This window comes from Tachypleus tridentatus, chromosome 10 (assembly GCF_004210375.1).
Source record: "Tachypleus tridentatus isolate NWPU-2018 chromosome 10, ASM421037v1, whole genome shotgun sequence".
Lineage (NCBI taxonomy): Eukaryota > Metazoa > Arthropoda > Merostomata > Xiphosura > Limulidae > Tachypleus > Tachypleus tridentatus.
In genome coordinates, this window is record NC_134834.1 from 36,049,322 (window position 1) to 36,074,728 (window position 25,407).

Sequence of the window (25,407 nt, forward strand, 5' to 3'; positions counted from 1 at the left end):
AATAACTTTCTGCGTTTTTAAAAGAAAGGTCATATTCATAATCAGTTTAATAAGAAAACCCGTTCCTTTATTTCTTCCATGAAATGTCAGGCTCAAAATATCTACCTTACGGAACTTCAACAATAAAAACATTAATAAAAATATGATGGAGACAAATCCCCATGGAAAAATTGTTTTAATCTAAGATTTTTTTAACCCACTTTATTACAAGAAACAAACTTATTCATTAATAAGATTTAAACTATCAAATCATCCTAAGCTCTCGATTTTTATTAAAAAAAATATCTTCTACGGTTACACGATATAGCCTGCTAGATAAACCTGTTTTTATTATATTCATCCTGAAGATCTAATGTCTCTTCTTTAAGTGCAGAACTCTTCTGAAAATATGTGTCGTTCACGTTTAATGTTTACATATACAAGCTGTTCTTCTAACAAGCATTCCTTTGCTGTCAAAATACTCTCACTAAGTGTTGTTGTTGTTTGTTTTGTTTTTGTAACAGCAGTCTATATCTATTAATACGAATCTATAATATGTAATTTTTTTTTAAATTTTGAGTTTCGTTTGCTTGTTTCAGAGTAAAGCTATATTTGGCTATCTGATGTGTTCAACGCGGTGAATTCAATCCTGGATTTTATCATTAAAAATTTGTATCTTTAATGCTATCCCACTGGAGGACTTTTAGTTTGGATTAAATAAAATTGATCTATCTTACAAACCCATTATTTCCCATCGTTATCTTTGTTTTCTTGAGGTTACTCCACATGAAGTTAACTAATTCAATTACTTTGCTCGAAATCGTATTCTAGTCATATATATTGAAAGGAGACATTATATTAGACTCATAATATTTTTATTATCATTATTCGATTAAGAGATGAAAATAAATTGTAATATTGTTAGATTTTAGTTTGTTTGATGTTGAACACAAAGCTACATAATGGCCTATCTGTGCTCTGCCCACCCCCGATACTGAAGCCCGATACAGAGTTTTACAAACCCTCAGACCTGCAGCTGAATCACTGGAGAGATATATATAGTCAAATCTTGTTTTGTAGCTTTCTGAATCCTGTAAGTTTTTCATGTTTTTGTTAATTTATTTCTTTATTTTTACTTAATGCTAAGGAATTAATTTTGTTGTTAGTTACATATAACATCTATTCTACCAGGACATTAATACTAAACTAAAGTGTCTCGTCGCGGAAATGCTCCACTCCGTGAGTGCGCTATAAGATTTACAACTAAATTCATTATTCAATCAACAGTTCAAGTGTTATATTAGGTGATGTTGACTTGAGCCTTCCCTCTTGTCTAAAGTTTGAAATCAGGAAGAGCTATACGCAGATTGTCCATTCTGTTGCTTTACACAAAATTTATTTAAAAAACAAAAAAATAAATATTGTCGAACATGCTTTTCAATAAGACAAGTCAAGGACATATTTAGATCACTCTCCAGTTGCCAATACAAAGCTGAGAAATCAAAATAAAACGTCCTTCCGTATCTTAGAATACTTACTTTTTCAAATCGATTACATTCAGTTAGGCAAATGGTTTCTAGTGCCTGTGACAAATAATATTTTTTATGTAAATTCTAAATTTGCTTTAATGTAAGAAATGTAGTGTATTGTTTATCATATGCTGAATGTAATAAACTTTATATTAATGAGACAAATTATTGTTAAAGGATAACTTGCCTAAATATGAAGTCAGATATCCCATTCTAAATCCAATTTCCATGCATTATCGTTTTCATGGTTCTTTAAATGATTCTTTAGGATCTTTAAAATAACTACATTTAAAAATGTACTTTTTGGTATTTTAAGACTATGATTTTTTCAATATATGTGTAAGGTTCTTTGTAACCTCGATTTTTTCCTCCTACATTTCGTTAGATTCATAAATAATTATGATATTGAATAAAGTTTGGATGACTCAGCATTTTTAAGAGACTTCTAAAGTTACAATGAGTTTCCTTGTTTGTTTACCTGTTTTCTTTTGTTGTTCTTAGAATACATATATTTCACCTCCTTGTTTTGTTAGGATTATTTTTCACCAATTTTAGGTTATTAAAAGGGCCTTAATAGGAACTTTTCTTATCTTTAGTAACTCTAAAATCCGTTTCTCTTTTCTTGTGCTCGTTTACCCTTTCTTGTTTGTTTTAAATTTCGTGCAAAGATACACGAGGGCTATCTGCGCTAGTCGTCCTTAATTTAGAGTGAGCTAGAGGGAAGGCAGCTAGTCATCACCACCCACTGCTAACACTTGGGTTACTCTTTTACCAATGATTAATTGGATTGACCATCACATTATAACGCCCCCACGACTGAAAGGACGAGCATGTTTGGTGTGATGGGGATTCGAACCCACGACCCTTGGATTACGAGTTAAGTGTCTTAACCACCTGGCCATGCTGGGCCTTATCCTTTCTTACTGTGAATAAATATATTTACATCTTTGATACATATCAAGGAATAGTTTTTTTCGACCAGGTTTCTTTCTTATTCTTTGTGGTGAAACCTAAATAGAATCTACTTCTGTTTTTTTCTCCATCTTAGCTACTAGAAAACTTAGGTCTTCAATTTTACGTTTTCATAACTCTCTTGGATATACTGATTAGGATATCTTAGTATTTCAGAAAACACAAATCCAACCATTCCCTATTGATTTTCTGCAAGATGAAGTGTACTACCTTTCACATCTATGTATTTCAAGTATTGTGTCTTTAACATTGACTAATAAAGATAATTTTTCACAACGCTCAAAACATACAGCCATCTATGTGTAATCATGTGAACCTAATTAAGGTATTAAGACCTTTTGTTCCTAATTTTTCTATTATGGAATGCAAAAATTAACAAGTAAAACCGAATTATTGAATATGACAAACTTGCTCACCTGCATATTCATCGTTAAAAGTTCTGTGACTGAATACTGAATATAACAAACTGATAAACATATCTCATTGGATACTTTTATGTTTGTTTAGAAACTTCAACAAGAAGAAACTGAACATCATCTCATCAGTGCTAAAGATAAGCGATATTTAAAGCAATTAAACGAACCAAACGCAAGTTTTTTCTTTTTCGTTAGGAAAAAATTACTCTTTAAGCTTTTTAATATCTCTGAATCTTGCAACATTTCAGAAGATCTTCGGATAATGAAATTTGTTTTTTGAGAACAGTTTTATTGTGAACGTTTTTTGAAAGCTGTAACTTATGATGCAGACTTGTATTCACATTTCTGAAACTCAAATTCTGTAGGTTCGGCATGGCCAGGTAGTTAAGGTGCTCGACTTGTAATATGATGGTCGCTGATTCGAATCTCCGTCACACCAAACGTGCTCACCATTTCAGCTGTGGGGGCGTTATAATGTGACAATTAATCATACTATTCGTTGGTAAAATAGTAGCCCAAGAATTAGCAATGAGTGGTGATGACAAGCTGTCTTTCCTCTAGTCTTATACTGCTAAATTAGTGACGACTAACGCAGATAGCTCTCGTGTAGTTTGGCAGGAAAATTCAAAACAAAAACAAATTCTCTATATAAAAAAAAATTAGACCAGATTATGTTTATTCCAGTTGAATTGCTAAAAGGCTCCATAGACCGCATAAATGATTAGTTAATTTCAACTAAATTAACAGTTATTATTTATCAGTGTGAATTAGCTTTGAAGCACGAAGCCATGACAAATTCTGTAATTCATTGTTGAAACTTCTCCTGTCTTTAAGCAGTAATAACTGAATCAATAGTTTTTGCACTACGGATTGTTTGACTAGTCTCCACACATCACCCAGTAACATTCTGGCTAGCACTGGTGTTGCTATTTCAGTATTTCTATACGTTGGGAGTGTTTTTGTTTGTTTGTTAGTTTGCCTACTCGAGAAAATTTCATTGATTCAAACTGAAGAAGTTAATAGTTATTATTAAAATTTATTCACATGTTTTGATGCCTAATGAAACACAAGTTTGTCTCTAATTAAATTTACACAGATGTTTTGATCTTCCTCTAAGCGTTTTTATTTGTTGTCCACCATCGTGGAATAATTACATGTATACATACGAATGACTCTTTTGACATGAAATCTGCAAGGACAACTTCTGCATTTTACACTTGTCATCTCAATACGTCCAAAGTCTATTATTTTTCTACTAACTCTGCAACCTTTATCGTTCAATCAACTGGTATATTCCTCTCTCCACGTTGCACTTCTTCGAAAACCTCTTCTGTAGAGAAGAACACGACTAGGTTCTTAGGCATATAGAAATGACTTGCTATTACTACATGGAACATCTCAGAAAATATAATAAAATGCAGTTATTGACATTTCATCTCACATATGCCTTGTAGATACTCAAAACTTTGCTCTACCTCAAATACACTGCTTTTGGAATCAACAATGGGCTTCTACACAGAGAAGATATTATGTGTATAATGTCATTCCTTTTTATTTCTTCACAAAGACTTTTATTTACCTAATAAAAGTCTGATTGATACTTATATAAGTCACGAATTCGTCTTAGTACTTGATGTTAAATGTTACCCTTTCCCCAAAGGGTGAGGCAAAGACTCAATAACAATCTTGGATATTTATTTTCTTGGGTATTCTAGTTATTCTACCCACGGAAACATTCATTATTATACCTTGTTGAAACTCCTTATAGAGTCCTTCAGAAACTCTCTTCTGAACACTGATACGTAAAACCATATTCAATGGAACAGGATTGAAAAAAAAGCGAGAACTCTTTAATTTTATTTGTATTTCTTATGTTTTCAATCTAGTTCACTTTTACCTCTCTAACTTCTCAATCAGGACATGCGTTTTCAGTTTTGAACTTTAAAATTCTATAAATAACAAATGTAAAAAATTTGATCGTGTTGTGGAATATTAAAAGTTTTTCATAATTAAAAAGATACTTAGATGTTCTTAGTTCTGTTTTTCTCTTTCCGTACTTTGTATTTTATGATATTTAAGCTCTAAATGTTATTATTTAATTTATTTTTATTTTTAATAGTTTTTGTCTCTATTTTTAAATTGGTTAGTTGGTTGGTTTCTTGGTATAAAGTTTCACACTTGGCTATCTTCACTTTGTCCACTTCGGGGAATTGAATCCCAGATTTTATTGTTTAAAACCTTAAACATAGCGCTGACCCACCAGTGAACCCTATTTTTAAGTTTGTGAATTGCCAAAGAATAACATCTAGGTCATAAAATCGGTACATCTTTAGTATATGTTTAAACGACTAAAATTAATCATTTCGGGTGGTTAACAAAACCTGCTAGTTAGGGCACTTAACGCGCAATTGAGGGGTCGCAGGATCGAAACCTATCGCTGAACATTTTTGGCCTTTCAGCCGTAGCGGCCTTATAACATAATAGTAAAATCTATCATTCGTTCGTTAGTAGAGATTAATCTAGGAGTTGGCAATGGATGATATCGACCATATGCTTTATCTTTATTCGGCAGTTCAAAGTTTGAGACAGCAGCAGATAGCCTTAGTTTTTTGCCATAAAGAAACAAACAAAACGTTTATTGTAATTAAAGAAAATGAGTGAAGTTACAAACATACATTTATGAACATGGGTGTGTGTGTGTTTACATATAAAATAAGTTTTATTCTCTTCAAGTGAAACATTAAACGCCTAAAAATTATATGTTTTGTCATATGTAGACTTCAAACGATTTTTAGTTCAGTTATTTATCTTCTGAATTGACACATATGCGAAGATACGTGGAACCTTTTGTTTTTTTGGAATTTCGCATAAAGATACTCGAGGGCTATCTGTGCTAGCCGTCCCTAATTTAGCAGTGTAAGACTAGAGAGAAGGCAGCTAGTCATCACCACCCACCGCCAACTTTTGGGCTACTCTTTTACCAACGAAAAGTGGGATTGACCGTCACATTATACGCCCCCACGGCTGGGAGGGCGAGCATGTTTAGCGCGACGCGGGCGCGAACCCGCGACCCTCGGTTTACGAGTCGCACGCCTTACGCGCTTGGCCATGCCGGTCCAATGTAGAACCATTCCTTGCTTCTTATCATTAGTACTTATGTTTAATATCCAATTGAAATATCACTCATGCATGTTTTAGAAAAGAGTTTTCTTTATAGTGATTGTGTTTTCCATGTCTTTATAAACTTTAAATTAACAAATAATTCCAGTTATCATATTTTCTTTTACTTCAATTTTAGATTGCCAACCCCACTCGTGTTCTTGGACTGATACTGATCCACTGTGTTTCTACAGGAGTTGGAATGATGGAATATTTCAAAGATAAGGTAAGACAGGTTTATAAAAACTATTACTCTCAAGATACATCACTTTTATTTTCAGTATTATTACACAGTATTCATATCATTGTACATGATTCTTCTCTCCTATTGCTGGCGCTAAACATAATTCTACTTTACTATCTGTGTAAATTAAACTTGTATTGTTCCCATTTTGACATTCATCGCAACGTATGATGTGTCACCTAGTGTTAAATAAATTAACTCGGGAAAAAATATAATTGTATTCAAATTATTTAACAGACGAATCTTACTGTGTGCGAAATGAGGCAAAAATCGATATTAGTACACGTATTCATGAACATATCTTAAGTGTTTATGTGTTTGCCTCAACATTGTATTACTTTTTAGCTGCAGGTCGACAGAATCCAGAAATGATTAAACCGTATATCTTTAAAATTGATCTGAAGACGAAAAAATATATCTTCAGATAAACAAAAAAACTGTCTGTATCACCTTAGGATTCTAGTTTGCTTATCAAAAATTGATTGAAGAAACTGAATTTTCAAATAAAAAGTTTATTTTATGGCTCTTTTTAATTAGCATATTCAAGGGGAAAATCCGATGCATGTGCGATATATTTTACCATTTGAAAGATAAAATCGATTCACGAGTACATTAACATAAAACATAACTGTTCAACATAATAAAGTTTATGACAGTTTGTTTTATTGTTTTGTTCTGGCTCCTATGATTGTTAAAGTATAGCTAGAAAGAAAAATAAAGCCGAAACATAAAATGAAATTTCTTTTTCTCCACTTCTATGAATTTTAACATTGTAAGTCCGTAGACTTACAGCTATCCCGCTGAAAGACTTGTAACTATTACGTATTGCGATTTTAATTAGCCTGAAACTAAATGAAATTGAAATTTGGATTTAGAAGTTAATTAAATGTAGAGATGTATCAAATTTATGTTTGTTTGGTTTTTGGGCTAGTCTTTTACCAACGAACAGTGATATTGGAAGTAACATTATAACTCCCCACGGTTAAGAGAGCGAGCATCTTTGGTGTGATGAGGATTCGAATCCGCGGCTCTCAGGTTATGAGTCGAGCCTCCAACCACCTAAATCTAACCATGCCTGGCCATCAAATGTATGTTTTCCAATAACATTGATATACACAGTTCTTCTTAGCATAAATATATTTTAATGTATAAAAAACAATACAGTTTATGATGGCGATTATTACAAATAATGATTTACAAACAATGTTGAGTCTTCTGTCTGGTCTGGAACTGAATATTTTATTTACGGTTCACGATGAGAGAATTAATTCTGAGTTGATATTAGTACAATTCACTTAACGGTAGCTCTTCATTTATCACTCGTGAGTTTTCACCCTGGAGTTATATAATGTCTGAGTAAAAATATTAACGATGTTAATCCGTTGAAATTAAACCTATAAACATTCCTGGTAAAAAATCTGTGTTTTCACGATTCTAATTATTAGGCGATATTCAGCTGTAACAATAGTACTGGCAGTTACTAGTATTTACATACACACATGGTATATTGTTGATTCTTACACTTGAGAAACTGCTACTGGATCTTTAGTGAATAGGCGGGAATTTTGCATTACACATTTAACAGTATAAGTTATTTATATTTCTAAATATACATTGATATTAAAATAAATATATATAAGAGTAACTGTACATAAGTTACAGTTGAACCATAACATATTTTCCAAATCTGTTATTCAGTTATCTCAGTCATTTTATATTATTTTTATATCAGCTGTGAGCGCATTATAAAAGTAACAGTCATTACCATTATTCGAGTCAAAGAGTTAGACAAAGCGCAGGATATGACTGACCAGTGACTTCTCTGTGATTAATGATATAAAACTTTAAACGGCTAGAACTGTAAAAATCATAGCTGTCTCTGACCTGGCCATTTTACCAACTTGCGCATAAGATGCTCCAAAGTTGAGTCAATATTATCCAAATTATTAGCATGATCATATAAAAAAATTATTACCTCATTCATACATTAGCAAATAGTTTTAGCATTTTGTGTTTCATGCATGAACTACTTAATGCGCCTTGTTCACAGGTGACGAAAGTATCCCATCACAAAAGTGAAGTGGTGATGGGTGATATATTTAGAACGATAAAACTACTTGTAAGAAGCCAGACTGCAGATAAGGCTTTAGTCTGCGAGCCAACGATTTAAAATCAGTTTAGAAAAATAAAAACAGCTCAAAAAGAATTCCTGAACGTGGTTTCTTTCTCTTTTTTGTTTAGGAATATTAACAATAAAAATAAACAACCAATATTACTGTATATGAATCTTTGTTTATTACTTATTTTCAAGCAGAGTAATGGTTAAAATGGAATTGCTTATTTTTATTTTAGGAAGTAACGTCATGGAATCTTAGATATTTGTTACCGCTAGTGCCTTAGCAGTAAATTTCACGCTTACGACGCTAAAAACCGGTTTTCGATACTCGTGGTAGGTAAATCACAGATAGCCCATTGGGTAGCTTTGTACTTAATAAGAACCAGTCAACCAAGATATGATTTATATAAATTATTATTTATTTTAATTGAATATTAACATAAATCTTAAAACTTTTTCGTGTCTTAAAAACTACAGAAGAAAATTTAAAAGCCGTATTTTTTTATTTTCAACCTGAATATTAACTAATGAAACATGACCAAAATACTGTTCACAGGTCCCAAGGTTTAGACATACGTATCTGTCTCTAACGTAGAACAATAAACCAGAGGAAGAGCAACCAGACAGGCACCCGCAACCTAGTTGGCTACTCTTGAATAAATAGTAGGATTAACTGTCGAATCTGAAACTATATTCAGACCAACACATTAACCGTTTTAATACGTCAAATCTATTTAGAAGTTATTTTTGTATTATGAGATACCATAATGGCCTTTAAGTTACGAAATTTGTATCAACAAAACACTTTCATAATTATTAAGTATTAAAATAGATTTTCTGTCCCTTTGATGAAATTAATAACTCTTTATATATGTAAATACATTATTACGTTCTGAAATAAATACATTGATTTACTTGTATGTTCTGTTCACAAATAATTAGATGAATGATGGATGGATGGATCTGTCTTGAAACTAGCTCAAATGTACTCTCATAAATACAAACATACTTTCGTTCGTTTCAGTAAAGTCTGTCCTCAGCAAAAGTAAACAGCTTTATGAAACATTATTATTACGAAAATTTTTCTAAACTAAGCGTTTAAAAGGATCTAAATGTGACTTAATTATTTAGAATTTATCTAAAATTATAAAAAGTATGAGAAACAGCCATCTTAGCTCTCAAAGCTCTTTAAGCTTCTGGCATTTTCAAGAGTCACGTCATCTCTTGACTAGAACATTAAGATCGCACAAAACTTTCATGTCGTTCTCATAGTCTTGCTCTTACAGATTCTGAATTGGCAACTTCAAACGATTGGCATGAATCCTTCAGCAGAGCAGTTTCTTGTTCTTCACAAATTTGGACCGGTAAGTTTGACAAATATATAAAGATTTGGCACTGCCTGCATGTTTGTTTCTTATCGTTGTCAGTATCATGTTAAAGTGTGATCTTTTTTTTCATATAGTGATCGAATAAAAATACATAATCTCTGATAAAACATTAAATATTTATGTTGATGCATTGTCGTTAGTAAAGTCACTCTTTGAAAAATATACTGTTGTTACATGTTTATCATTTAAACAGCACTAAAATAAGAAGCATGTTGAGTTATCAATGTATATGTATATATATGAATATATATGAGTGGTCGTAAAAATAATTTGATATAAGGTGTTTTTTTTATAATTTAATGTGCTTCCGAATTGTAACAACAATCATGACTTAATTAGTTCTTATTAAGGGAGTAACATACACTGCTTGCCAAAATCTTCAGGCCAATGAACATAAAGAAAAAATATGCAATTTGCGTTGTTAGACTCAACAACGTATTTGAGTAGAGCTTCGAAAGATGAAAATAAGAAAAGGGAAAATAAAAATAAAAACACTTCTTTAGCATTTAATAGGGAAAATGTGAACACTATGAAATTAGCCTAAATACTAGCTGGTTAAAAGTTTAAGACCATGCCAAAGAGAACTCCTAAACATGGTAGAAAATGCCCAACAAGAGGTCTCAGTAGTGAGTTGCACGCCCGTCATTGCAAAGAACTGCAAACATTCGTTTTGGCGTGGTCAAAAAAGCGTTTGCAAAAGGCTGGCTGGAATGTTATTCCAAGTGGTGAAGATGGTTTCATTAAGATCACGTACTGTTTGGAATTGATGTCCATTTCTATAGATTTCCCTTACTATCCACCCCCAGACATGTTCAATGGGGTTCAGTTCGGGCGAACACGCTGGATGGTCCAAAAGAATCACGTTATCCGCTATAAAAAAGTCCTTGTCCTGCGGGGATTGTGGATTGCAGCGTTGTCCTGCTGAAAGATCCAGTCATTTTCACACAAGCGAGGGCCTTCAGTTAATAAGGATGGTCTCTCCAACATGCCAATGTAGCCAGCTGCTATTCGACGCCCCTGTATAACCTGAAGCTCCATTGTTCCATGGAAGGAGAAAACACCCCTGATCATGATGGAACTTCCTCCACTGTGTCGTGTAAAAATTGTCTCCGGTGGAATTTCCTTATCGTGCCAGTAATGTTGGAAACCATCTGGATCATCAAGGTTAAATATTTTCTCATCAGACAACAAAATCTTCTTCCAATTTTTTACGTCCCATGTTTGGTGCTTCTCAGCAAAGTTTAACCGAGCTGTTTCCTGGTGTGGAAGGAGGCGTGAACTTTGAAGACGTTTACGGTATTTGAAGCCATTCACACGTAGATGCCGCCTTATTGTTCTTGAGCTGCATTCTGCATCCGTAAGGGTTTTAATCTGGTTCGACGATCGGCTGGTGTCTTGCCGAACAACCCGTCGAATCCTCCTGCTAAACGCCAGCGAAATTTCCATGGGCTGACCACTTGAAATTCTCGTTCCGTATTCCTCAGGGTCTTTTAAGAAATTTGCAACAGCAGTTTTACTACGCCCAATCACGTTGAGAAAGACCTTGCTTTTGCAGCTCGACAATTCTGCCACGTTCAAACTCTGTCAACCTTTTAGCCTTTGCCATGTTTTTACCAAATGTAACACAGGAGATATCAATGGAGATGCTGACAACGCTAATGCTTGAACACATATGACTAAATTTCGTTACGTGTTTACCGATTAATGCTTCGTTTCAGTATGGTCTTAAACTTTTGACCAGCTAGTATTTAGGCTAATTTCATAGTGCTCACATTTTCCCTATTAAATGCTAAAAAAGGTTTTAATTTTTATTTCCCTTTTTCTTATTTTCATCTTTCGAAGCTCTACTGAAATAAAAAGCATATTTTTTCTTTATGTTCATTGACCTTAAAATTTTGGCCAGCAGTATATATCCTAAAACTATTTTGGGTCAAAGTCCAATTATTTTATCTGTACGAGACAAAAAATCAATATAACGCATGTTTACAACTACAGCAAAATATTACATTTAACAGGAAGTACTAACTATCCATTATATATGTTGAGAATGTTCAAGTACCCTTAACAATGTCTAATGTGAGTGGTTAGTATTCAAAGAGGTACGAGTTTATTGGTTAGTCATTCCCAAGGATATTATGATGTCCTTTACCAGTAATTCTTGCTCAAGTTGTGATATAATTCGTAAATTATTTCAATGAATAGAACAAACAATGATTCTTTTTTATATATTTGGTATATATTCTGCTACTGCCTTTTAGTAACGCTGAAGATTAAAACTTGGAAACGGTTGTTGTTGGTTGTTTTTTGTAGTTAACTTAGACAACAGTAGTACCATTTGTGAAAGTAACACACATTGAATGGTAAATCTGATGAGAATGATCCTTTAGACTTCCTCCATAAATTAAGTGTCTTTATTATTCTGAAGTTATTATATCAGTACTACTGTAAAACAAACGTTCTTTCCTGACAATAAACGACACATCGAGACATCGAGTAAACTAAAATCAAAAAGTTGTTTACTTGAGACAAGTTCTCCGCTAGTATAACGATATGTCTATGGATTTACAATGCTAAGATCAGGGGTTCGATTCACCTCGGTGGGCTCAGAAGACAGCCCTATGTGGCTTTGTTGTAAGAAATCACACACACACTCCTTGAGATAAGCAGTATGTTATATTCCTGAGATAAAGATCATTAACAAATTAACAATTTATGAAAAATGATATTATCTGAGGTATAGCAAAACCAAGCTCCTACAAAATTCACACGCACACGACATTCGAAGTATGGTTTTCACCTCTGTAAATAAAACAAAACAGTTGTTTGAAACAAAATTATCTCAATTCCCACCAAACGTATTTTTGACTTAAGCCTTACATTTTAATGTCTTGCAATAATTTTTTAAAATAATTTTAAGATAATCTAGTTGAATTAAAAGAATAAATTCACGTTTATGGAGCGAGTTTTCTCGATAAAATCAAGAAGTGGTCACTAAGGGTTTGGCACTTCTCCGTCACAAATATTCTTTTGTCTCACGCAAGACATTGTCACATATGTTATTTGTATTTAAAATGTTATCTATTACAAGTATTAATATGAATGAAACTCGTTAGAAGTTTTGCTAAATGACTTTGCTATTTCTTTGCATTATTATGTATCTTTTTACTGCTACTTGTGTGTAATGCTGACTTACTAAATTTGTGATGTTCATTTCATCTCCTTCTGTATATATATATCATCTGTATGTGTGTTCCGATGTCTGCTGCTCTCATTCGCTGACAACCTTCCTGCAGGAGGTAACGTGAATTGTTTGTTGAAGTAACTTGTTTCTTCTAGCTTACTTTTATAACATTACTTTTTTCGTGAAAAACATATATAAATTTCAACTAGGTGCAAATACTGCTGTTGATTGTTTTATTGTCTAACATGTGTAGAGTTTGTGTCTGCATGTATTGCTCAGAAACGCTAAATCTTGTAACACAAACGCATGGTTCTCGCACTTTAAGAAGTTGTTTGTCTTCATTTTTTGGCACTATACATGTTGTAATAATGTTGGTGTTTGTTGAACCCACTTGTGTGCTAATAAATTATAACTGAAAGAAATACTATACACTTGATCATAATGAGCAGTTATTTAAAGTTTTATAGATTAATCGCGTAAAATTTGAAACTTGAAAAATATAAAAGTTCATAAAGTCATGTGTATCAAAACCAACTATTGGCTGTTAAATAATTTTATTTACTAGTTAATATGTGCGGCAAATCTTCAAACCATAAACCATCAAGTTATGTTATCTTTTTAAAAGAAGATCAAAACTTTTAATGCTTTTAATTTCCAAATTTTAACATTATCTAAAATTAGAATTTATCGAAATCATTATAATACTTCTACAAATTTAAAGTTTTAATATCTGAATATATGACAAAAACATTTCAAATCCATTACTCCCTGGCCCGGAATGGCTATGTGAGTTAAAGCGTTCGACTCCTAATCTGAAGGTCGCGGCTTCGAATCCCCGTCATACCAAACGTGCTTGTCTTTTCAGCCGTGGGGGCGTTATAATGTGACGGTTAATCGCACTATTTGTTGGTAAAATAGTAGCCCAAGAGTTAACTGTGGGTGGTGATGACTATCTGTCTTTCCTTTGGTCTTATACTGCTAAATTAGGGGTGGCTAAGGCAGATAGCCCTTGAGTAGCTTTGTGCGAAATTCAGAAACAAACAAACCATTACTAACTAGAGCAGAAGCCTGTTTAACTGCCCACTACAATAAAAGTTGTAATTACAAAATAATACATTTTAAAAGGAAAATGTCAGTCTTTAAAATACAAAAATAAATCGTTTACAAGTCAGAATTGATCATTAAACGTTATCATAATTTTAAACCATAATATTTCAGCACACTGCTAACTTTTAATCCTTTCCACACTCTTATTAAAATGAGATTTTGTAATTTAGCAATTAGAAACGGTTGACAACAAGGAAAAACTTATCCAAGAATACACGGAAACTTTGAAGAAGACAGTTAATCCTCGAAACCTGAAACGTTACGTTGAGGCTTATATGAAGTGAGTGAGAACTTATTTTTTTCCTCTTTTAGTTATGATACTGCTGTAATAGTTTTTATTGCTATACGAGTTGTTTTATATTATTCATTAAATACATTAATAAGTAGCCTTGTTCATTTAATTAATAATAGCGTTTTATTTCCTCATCTTTAACGGTTAGCGTAACCAACGTTCACTAATAGTAATCGACCGAAATCCACAGATAAAATACGTGTAACACCAATAGAAATTCCTTTTGTTTGTTAATTTTCATTTCTTTGTCAAAACACAGACTCAATATTTACAGTATTGAATTAACTAACTTGCTGATAGGCTGTTTTGAGTTCGCGATCTTGGAAATGTCATCTTTCTTTAAATAAAAATATAAAAACTGGCGATTGTTCAATGTATTCTTTTATTTCGATATCTTTGTTGCCTATGCGGCTTTAACTATATACTTTTTTGTAACGGAGAAAATACCTAAATCATGCACAGTTTAAGCATTAATTGACTAACAAACTCGCTAAAATACACATTAGCATAACTTGCTTCTTTAATACGGTTCAAATTATTTTCTAAAGTTTGGTGAAAATCCAGACATTAGGGAAATCTCCATAACTTACATTAAACTCCTTCTAACTAAAAAACAATACAAATGTCGAAGAGAATCTAGATTAAAAACATAAGCTACAACATCGAAACAAAAAGTAATCACTTGATATGTTTGTTTTGTTCCTTTTAAAAATTGTTTTTTTAACTACAATTAGAGGTGCGAAATGAAATAAACAATATTTCAATCTATGTATTTACAAGAACCTAGTTTAAAAAATTTAGACCATTAACTGAGAATGTCAAGGAGCGGTCAAAATATAATTTTTATTGGATGGAGAACACTTTCTTTACACTTATGAAGAATTTGATTCTTTTAAATTTATTTTGGATTTTAGTTGTGCTGGGAAAAATTAACTTTTAAAATTACCGATCGAGTCCCTCTTTGATCTTATAAATACATTTTATTAAGCTATGTATGCACCAAGTTATCTGTGACTGTATGATTTTGTTGGTTACAAGAAATCTCTAGTAACAATATTTCATTCTGTATTTAACCAGTTGTTACACCAGTAACAGATAATGCAAAATTATAGAATATGATGCAATGAACAGTCAAAAACGAGTGGGCAATTTGAATATTAACGAACTAAATCATTAACTACAAAAATAGGACAACGTTTCAATTTATGACCATTATTAATGAAAGGGGCCCCTCTTAATTAAGCTTGTATTTGGATTTTATTTTATAATACATTTTCTTTAAGTATTGAGAAATATTCATAAAAATTCAAATAAATGGTTTTGTAGTATGTATAAGTGTATTATACCTAACGTTTTATTCTTAGTTTTCTATAGTATTACCATTTGAATAAATTAACTCTTCTTAATACATCAATTCTAAATGTCTGAACATCGGTTTTAGAAAAATAATTCATTTCTTTTAATCTAACCTCCAACAGCCGAAAGGATATAACCGCTTCAATTGAATCCAGCCTTGCGTAAGTTTACATTTTACTTATATTTTTTTTACAATATCTACTTTAAAAGTATTTTGATCTCAAGTTTTAAAATTTAAAACAACTCTTTGTTTCTGTTTTGCTAAATTTTGAAGCGAGTTTATTTTGTTAATTTAAATACAAAAACTAGGGTAGCCTTAATTATTTACCAATGTTAATGCAACGAATGGTATGTTCTTGTTTTAGTGATTGCTTTTATTGAACCATTAATTATTTCAAGTGCAAATTTATTGCTATGATGCTAGTTATCGAATAACAAAAAATAAACGTATAATGGTATCAGACGTTAAGGTTGTGTTCGCCAGTTGGTAATTAAAGGTTTTTACTACTTCTTAATAGTATAAATATATACTTCGTTGTTATTGGTCTTAGAATTCCCCTACAGTCAGTGTCTGTGACTTGTTGGCGGTGAACTGGAAAAAATAAATGAACAGCACTCACTTCACTTGTTTAGAAAATAATATGTATTTACATGCATATTCAAAACTAGTTAAACATGTGTACAACAAATTACTTATACTATATATTATCATTGACATATCATAAAAACTATATAATTCTCTTCATTTTATCAAAAGTCCACTTAGAACTATTCAATTGCTTTAGAATTGCAAATCACAAGCCGAACTATTTTTCTCTATTACTATTGCCAGACTCTCAGAGCATAGTTCATTTACGTGTTATCGAGTTACCACGATTGTATTCTATACTTCTAAAATCATCTGATCCTTTTTCGTATTTAGACCTACTTCCAATAAGCGTCTACATTTTTGTCAAACTCCACACAGGCAGTTTCAATTACTTTAGAACTCTGACGAAATAAATGTTTCTTCTTATCCCTTTCAACACCGTCAGTCTTACTCTAATATATACTCTTCAAAAAAAGAAACGCAAAAGGCAAAATATGAGACAAATTGTTAACAAGTTTATTCCGGATAGTTCTGTATGACATGTGTGAAACTTTGCACATTCACTGCTGAACATCCAAAGTCTGCAAAGGCGAAGTCCACGCTCACTAGGTGAAGTTTAACGTTACTCAATGTCAATAACGAGTATGCCCCCCGTGAGCATCAATAACTGCTTGGCATCTCCTGCCCATGGAAGCGATGAGATGACGAATCACATCCTGTGGAATGGCTGTCCACTCAGCCTGCAAAGCTGCTGCAAGCTGAGGTGGAGTCTGCGGTTGAAGTTGTCGCAGACGTCGGTCCAACTCGTCCCAAAGATGTTCTATGGGGTTTAAATCTGGTGATATGGAGGGCCAGGGAAGAACGTTGATGTTGTGGTGTCTCAAGAAGACAGTGGTGAGTCGGGCTGTGTGAGGACGGGCGTTGTCATGTTGAAAAACGTCGTTGACGTTCACCATGATGGGTTGCACATGGGGCCTAAGAATCTCGTCGACGGTTGCGTACGGTCTGATCGGAAATCCTACGCAGCCCTGGTATGGTTGAGGCAGTAGATGTCGCAGTGGTGGTCCTATCCCGAAGGTGACGTAACCGGATGTTGCGATCTTGTGCGGGCGTGGTCACACTAGGTCTGCCAGATCGTGGACGGTCACGAGTTGATCCATGTTGTTGGTGACGATTCCATAGCCTTGTGATGGTGCTTGGGTGGACATTCACAGCTCTGGCAACATCTGATCGAGATTCGCCTGCTTCCAAGCGACCAATGGCGTTGTTGCGTGTCGGTGGCTTAACACTGAGCTATGGAAACCGAGAACCCGTCACTTTTATAGGGATTTTGCACATGTTGCACTTGCAGAACATGCAGATCTCTCAAACAAATTTTGGCGAAAAATCCGTTGTTTTCCTCCGTTTTCAAAGTGCACAACTTTTATTGTCATTTTGGTCTGACAATCAGTGCCTTAACACGTGTAACGTCACATACTCTGAGCTTGTAACGTTATTACATATATTTCTCTTTAAAATAACAAAAATATCCCTTTTGCGTTTCTTTTTTGAAGAGTATATATCAACCGTTGGGTCTATATTAATTTTTAGGCCTTCCTTCTCTGTTCAAACGCTTCGTTTACTTGACTGTAAGTTGTTTTCGTATGCTCTGTATTTGGCTGTCTGTCTGTTTTTTATTCATTTCACATTATTTATCTGTTTATTGTTCAATTGTCTACATACTATATCCGCGACATCAGTAAATTTGTCGGTTCGATAATCTCTGCATTAGTGAGTTACAAACAGAACGTACGACTCTTCCGAGTTACATAACTAAACTTATCATAACATTTACTTTAAAATAATTGCTTATAACTTTGTTGTTATGAACAAAATTAAAAAATAATAAAATATTCACTTGCACAATTAATTAATATCTACACTATATACTATTACAGACAACTATATTCAGTATTATAGTTATATTTTTTCTATTCAGTTAGAAAAAATCACTTAAATAATACCAAAAATCAGTCAAAATATTCCACTGAATTCTCAATTTTTGAAAATAGTACCACAAAAACATGCGTTTATTTTAAGACTATTTTCAGAATCTGTGTTAAATTTCTGTGTGTTTATGTTTATTATCTTTGTTTAGTTATAATTAAGCAAAGAGTTACACAATGGACCATCATGGGTATCAAAATCCAAGTTTGAGTATTTAAACCCTCAGACTTACCGCTGAGCCACAGGAGGACATTATTCTTATAAAGCAACATTAAGGACGTCATCAGACCATTCTTGGTCCTAAGTCTTTCTTTATCTTTTGCGTATTTAAACGCATTACATTAACAAATATTTTAAGTCAGTCTTAAATTTATTCATGATTAAAGAGATCGAATACGCGTTATATGGCTATTATTGCTCGTTTAGCTGTAAAATGACTCTCGGAAAATACTCAGGTTATTGTAAAATGTAGCTTGAAATTGTTTGTTTACTTATAATTAGCACCAAGCTACACAATAAGTGAGCTGCGCTACATTCATAAAATTAAACCCTTTCAAATCCTTTAATCTTATTGCTGAGCCACAAAGGGGCAAAGCTTGAAATAGCGGAAATCTATGCATGTAGTATCACTTTAAATATTATCAATGTAACGTTTGAAACTCGAAATATGAAAACAATCAATTGCTTTTAGTGGGAAAAATTACATTACAGTCAACGTTTTGATTATACCACCTTCAAATATGTCGACGAAGGTTGTTTGACCAAGACATTCAGTACATAATTATTTAGTTGTTACAGCTATTTTAATAATTTATAATTTTTGATGTTTTCAGTTATAGTTGCGTTTGTTCGTTACATTGTTTAGCATCGGTAAAGTATTGATGTTTTTGGTTGTTTTCTGCAGAATGACTTTTGGTTTACCAAAGAATATATATAACAGTAGCGGACATACATTGCTACAAACCAGATTTCGATACCTATTGTGTAGCTTTGTGCTCGACTTCAAATGAAACCTCATAATGTTTGAAAAAGTAAAACTACTGTAAGTATTTGTTCAAGGGAACGTATATTTTTCATTAAACAATAAAGTCTTCTCGGAGTTAATACTGTTTTTAAAGCTGAAGTTGAATTTGAACGATGTAAAAGTAGGTGGCGATACAAAATATTAACTCTTTTGTTACTATTATAAATTATTTTTAATGTATCCGTGTGTTTTGTAAAGTGAAATGGATTAATTAAGTCCGAATAATTGTTGTATACACCACAGTATAATTAGTAAATTATTTTTCTTTTTATTATATTAAACTGTTTGATTTAACTGGAGTTTCTATACTTTTACTATTTATTGCAATATATTGTTATTCCCCCAATAGACCCGGCATGGTCAGGTGGGTTAAGGTGTTCGACTTGTAATCTGAGGGTCGCGGGTTCAAATCCCCGTCGTACCAAACATGCTCGCCCTTTCTGCTGTGGGGGCGTTAATATATGACGGTCGTTGGTAAAAGAGTAGTCCAAGAGTTGGCGGTGGGTGGTGATGACTAACTGCCTTCTCTCTAGTCTTACACTGCTATATTAGAGACGGCTAGCGCAGATAGCCCTCGTGTAGCTTTGCGCGAAATTCAAAAATCAATCCTCCAAGTGGGTTTTATCGACATCACTGAATCCTCCAATATGTTATTTGTTTCTTCGTGACATTTGATGTTTAACATATTCCTATTGGCCACTAGGCATCGTTAGGAAAGTTTGTTGTCAAGTTTTATTTTTAAAGGTGTCACACTTTCTTAGTGACAGTGCGTGAAAGAAACGTTCAATTTTTACTTTTTATGTGTTTTGCAGGTAAGTTACAGAATTATTCAAAAGTGTTAGGACAAGAGAATTTTTTATCATTCTGTTCATTTTATATGGCTACGTCTTCCATGCCATTACAGAATATAAATTTCAAAACTATGATAATGTTTCACTGATCCCTTTTGACAATTGAGAGAGCCAAAGTGAGAATACTTGTTCCAAGAGAATGTGACAAGGGTTATTCTTGAATGAACATACTAATCACATTTAAGGACTAAAATAACTGTAATGTTATCCCATGTAGTATCTTAACCATCGGGTCATCCATTAAGTAATGTCCGATTTTAGGTTTAGAAAAAGAGGAGGAATTTCAAACGCTCTTAATCTCATTTAAACAATAATGTATGTTCCATTATTATTAATAACTTCCTGCCAACGATTCACAAGCTTCTGAATGCCACTTCCATAAAATTCTTGGGGTTTGAAGGAAAATAATGTAGAGAGGGTAGTTTTGACATATTCATGTGTTCCAAGCATTTTTCATCAAGATAGTTCTGCAAACTTTGGAATAGATGGTGTTCAGATGGGATAAAGTCTGGAGAATGAGGAGGATGTGGAAGTTTTTCCGTCTAGCTCTTCAATTTTTACAGATGTGATCTTTGCTGTATGGGGCCGTGCATTATCCTGGTGTAACACAACACCTTTCTGATTGATCAAAGCAGGCTTCTTTTCTTTCAGTGTAACATTCAAGCGTTCTAACTGTTTACAATAGAAGTCTGATGTAATCGTTACATTGAGTGGATCTCACCGACAATATCCCACCAAACCCTTAACAAGACTTTCCTATAGGGTGGAGGTCCATTTTGGGCTGTGCTTTAGCCAGTTTACCTGCACTGAGCCGTTGTCTGTGGCGCTTAACATTTTTATAATATTTCCTTTTTTTCATCTCCAGTCACTAACCTGTCTAAAAAATGTAAGTTACGTTAATAACAGTGCAGAGAAGTGCAAATGTCCACTCTTGCTCTAAGGTTGGCTTCTGTCAAACCATGAAGGACCTATTTTCCAAGTTTTGACACCCTTCCAAGCTGTTGCAGATGACGGTGAACTGTTGAATAGAATGAAATAAGCTTTGTACTAGCTCTTCAACTGTTACAGCACAAAGTTCATCAAGTGCAGCCAGCAGCAAGTCATCATTAATCACAACATGACGACTTGAACGTGGCACATCACTTACGCTGTAGTCACCTGATCTGAACTTCTGAAACCACTTTCGACATTTTCTTTCATAGAAAGACAACGCACCAGAAATACCTTGAATGTTTCGCGTAGTTTCTGCTGCACTATTGCTTGTTTTAAACTCATAAAGCATTATATGCCTAATGTGCTCCACAGACACATCCATCTTCATCAGAGTTTAGATGATTAATGATCTGTAAAAGTGGAGTTGGGTTGTTTCTTCTATTTGTCTGAAATTTTTATACACGTCCTACAACATATTTTAGTCATTAAAGCCTTCTACAAAGGCAGAAATGATGATGCACTTTCTGTATTAAATTTTCGGACATTACTCGTGAAATGAGCTGATGTATAGAAAAAAACTAGCAAGGAGTTAGCATATGGCCCAGGTATATGCTAGAAGAAATCAGTTTAATGGCACTTCACAAATAAATCTTGATAAATACATTGTTTAATATTATATATTGAATTTTGTTGTAATGCCACGGCCCCCAAAAAACGTAGAGAATTATTAGTAGAGCAGAGAGTTCACACAAAAGTTTTACGTAATGCTGGTTGAACTCTCCGATAAATTGCTGCAGACGTAAAATGCTCCCCAAACACTATCAAGGACATCCTAGATCGTGAGACTGAGACAAGTAAATTTGAAAATAGGAAAGAAAGAGTCAGAACACCTAAACTCAATAACACTGGTGTTAAATATCTTTGTTTATGCAGTCTTCAGGGCAGAAGGAAGAATGTCACTAAACTCAAGCACGAGATAAACATCCATATACCAAATGACAGAAAAGTGTTCAGATCTACAATATAGAAAAGACTTTAAAAAATGAAATATTTGAATGTGTAGCAGTTAGAAAACCTTTATTTCAATCTCCAAATATTGTCAAGAGACTGAAATTAGCTAAAAAGTTCAAAACCTGGTTTGTTGATTGTCGGAAAAGAGCGTTGTGTACGAATGAGTTCAAGTTTGAAATATTTGGTTCAAAGCGTAGGTTGTACATCAGACAGAAGAAAGATGACAGATACTTAATTCAATGCATAGCAACTATCATGAAGCATGAAGAGAAGTGGAGACATTGTAATAGTTTTTTATGTTGAGGCGACAGTAGATATTTACAAAATAAATGGAATAATGTACAAACGCAAGTACCAGCAGATACTGATCCGTCATGGTATACCAAGTGGTTTACATATCATTGGTAAAGGAGTCTGCTACTAAGAAAATAATGACTCCAAACACTCATTCAGCCTATGCAGAAATTAGTTAGCTAAGAAAGAAACTACTTGAGTTATTCAACTAATGCAATGAGCCCCGATCTCAACCCAGACGAGCAGATCTGCGACTTGATAGATTAAACACTTGACAAATCAAAAGTTACTTCCATAGAAACTTTATGGGAGTGTATTGGAGACGTTTGAGGTAAATTCCCAAAGGACACTTTGATTAAATATGTAGCCATAATGTCTGAAATACTGTTTGCTGAACTCAAGCACTTCCACTGAGTTTGTGTTCTACTAAATATGAAGATTAATAACGGTTTGATGTTTCACCTGTGATTTACCTTCCATTGTTCTTTGAAAGCAGTCTGAAATGTGACTATTGGCTGTACGCTTTTGCGCTTTTGCACAGTACGGTATATCATATTCTTTATTAATCTTAATTTCATTAACCGTATTGGTTAGAATGTTACGTATAAGATATTTTTATTATTATATATTTCATTGATAACAATTATTTTGCATTGTTGCTTAGTATATAAACTCCCTAAGCTGATTAAATTTCTTGTGATATTGTTGAGATTGCAGCTATAAATATCGGTGTCAAAGTATTCTAATAATTCAGAACAGATTATTAAATTAGTTACATTAATTGCTAGATTAATGTTTTGTTGTTACCTACGTAAGTTGCCTGCTTTGGTCAGTCGGCCAGCAAAAAAGCTTTCATAGAGGAAAAACAGGCTTTGTCTGTGTTGTATAGGATTTTTTTAAATATCTTTATTTTAAATACTGTTAACGTGACTTTTATGGAAGCTAGCAGTCTTCTTGTGACGTTCTAAAGAGTAGCTATGTAATTAATAATCTTACGAGGCCACGCGGTCAGGGCGCTCGACTCGCAATCTGAGGGTCGCGGGTTGGAATTTCCGTCCCACCAAACATACTCGCTCTTTCAGCCGTGGGGACGTTATAATGTGCCGGTGAACCCCACTATTCGTTGATAAAAGAGTAGCCCAAGAATTGTCGGTGGGTGGTGATGACTAGCTGTCTCTCTTGTCTTACATTGCTAAATTGGAAAAGGCTAGTGCGGATAGCTCTTATGGAACTTTGCAAAAGGAAAAAAATTAGGAACAATTTTATTTTTTCTCAATCTTCCATTTACACGTTTCTGCAGATCCATAGACGTGATGATGGTGACTGGAGCCAAAGCAATTCATATGCAAGCGGTGGAGAACATGGTTATGAGAATGAACAAGCAAAAAACCACGTTATTAAAAATTGACAGTGTGGGTGACGTCCTTCAAGAAGCGGTGAGGAAACGTGCAGTACCAAAGTATTATACACGAAAATATGTGTATAGTTCTTATTTTAACTTTCTATCGTTACCTATATGTTTAAATATTTTTTGTTTGTACTTCCATTTATAGTTATTAGACAGGACAGTGCCTAATTTCAACAAAACAAATTAACCGAATCGCTGCTTACGAATGTGAGGAAATTATGAGTTTTGAAAAATAACAGCTTCAGAGTTATTTGGACTAGTATTTGATATCGTGCTTGTAATTAACATATCAGTTCATAAAGGTCTCCCCGGGTAACTAGGGGGACACAGGATTCACACAAATATTGTTTGAGTTTTTATATTTATTCTTTCCACGCAACTTTTTCCGTAAATCACTTTAGAAGCTAATCCAATTAAAAGGTTTTGTGCGACTTTATTATTTAATGTGTAACTAAATTCAGTTTCTGAATACTTTAAGTATAAGTACATATAAAATATTACATGTTATTGTGTTCTGATCGATGACATTCATTGACAAAAGCTTAAAAATAATCCACAACACAAAGTATTGTCATCTTATTAATACATTTTTCTTATTTCTATTTTCTAGCCTGAAAAGCTTGCACAAAACCTACTTCTTTTTGTGAAAGGATTGGGATACTGTAAGTACCCTCTAATATTTATTAAGATTTATAAATATATTTCAAATTGGGAGAATATTCTTGGTATTCTTTTATCTGCAGCCGAAACTTTTTCCAGGTTTTGCTTTAAAGAGGTCTGGAATTTCGTAATTACCTTTTAAAAAACGGTCTTTAAAGATTATTGTTAGTCTTACGAATGTGTTAGTTTTAAAAATTATTGTTACTACCTTTTAGTCTTAAGAATGTGTTAGTTTTAAAGATTATTGTTATTGCCTTTTAGACTTTGGACAAAGAAGATAGCCCGATGTGGCTTTGCTATAAGAAAACACCTACACATAATTCTACCTTTTAGACTTACGAATATGTTGGTTTTAAAGAGCATTGTTTACACAATCGATAAGTAGGAAGTACCTTTTACTATTTCAAAATTTATTGTTTGCATTTCATAATCGTTAAAATTCATTTTGTAAATATCTCTTGATTGTTATAAAATAATTCTATTGTTATCTTTAAAATGTTGTTAATACATTTTGGTGTTTACAGAGTAGTTTAAATATGTTCTTTATCTTAAAGATTGTTTCAGCGCTTTTTAATATTTAGATAATCTTTAAAGTGTGTTATTAGATTTCTTTTACTTTTAGGATAAAACTTAATAACATTTTTAACTCTGATTATATTTTATTACCTTTGAAAATTTAAGAAATAATTAACTAAAAGCTATTAGGAAAATTATTCTACTCCTATGAATTATAGGACGTTCTTTAGTTACTAAGTTAGCTCTACAAGATATTTTAATACGCTCTTGAGTCTAGACCTTACAGCTTGGTACCATATGTATGCCCTTTCAGCTGATAATTTTAAATATAACAAACATGACTGTAGTTGAAAAAACGCCAATTTCCTCAGAGTTTTTATGTAACGAAGCTTCAAA

The 25,407-nt window shown here is 33.2% G+C and overlaps 1 protein-coding gene across 1 annotated transcript in view; it reads left to right on the top strand.

Annotated features, from left to right (window-relative positions):
- LOC143229053 (uncharacterized protein ZK1073.1-like) overlaps positions 1–25,407 on the top strand; it is a 91,331-nt gene that overhangs the window by 61,330 nt on the left and 4,594 nt on the right. Inside the window, exons 7-12 of the mRNA XM_076460764.1 lie at positions 6,195–6,281; positions 9,702–9,779; positions 14,262–14,371; positions 15,862–15,900; positions 23,728–23,863; positions 24,446–24,497. Of these exons, the coding sequence (XP_076316879.1) occupies positions 6,195–6,281; positions 9,702–9,779; positions 14,262–14,371; positions 15,862–15,900; positions 23,728–23,863; positions 24,446–24,497 (502 nt within the window). The remainder of the gene's footprint in view (positions 1–6,194; positions 6,282–9,701; positions 9,780–14,261; positions 14,372–15,861; positions 15,901–23,727; positions 23,864–24,445; positions 24,498–25,407) is intronic.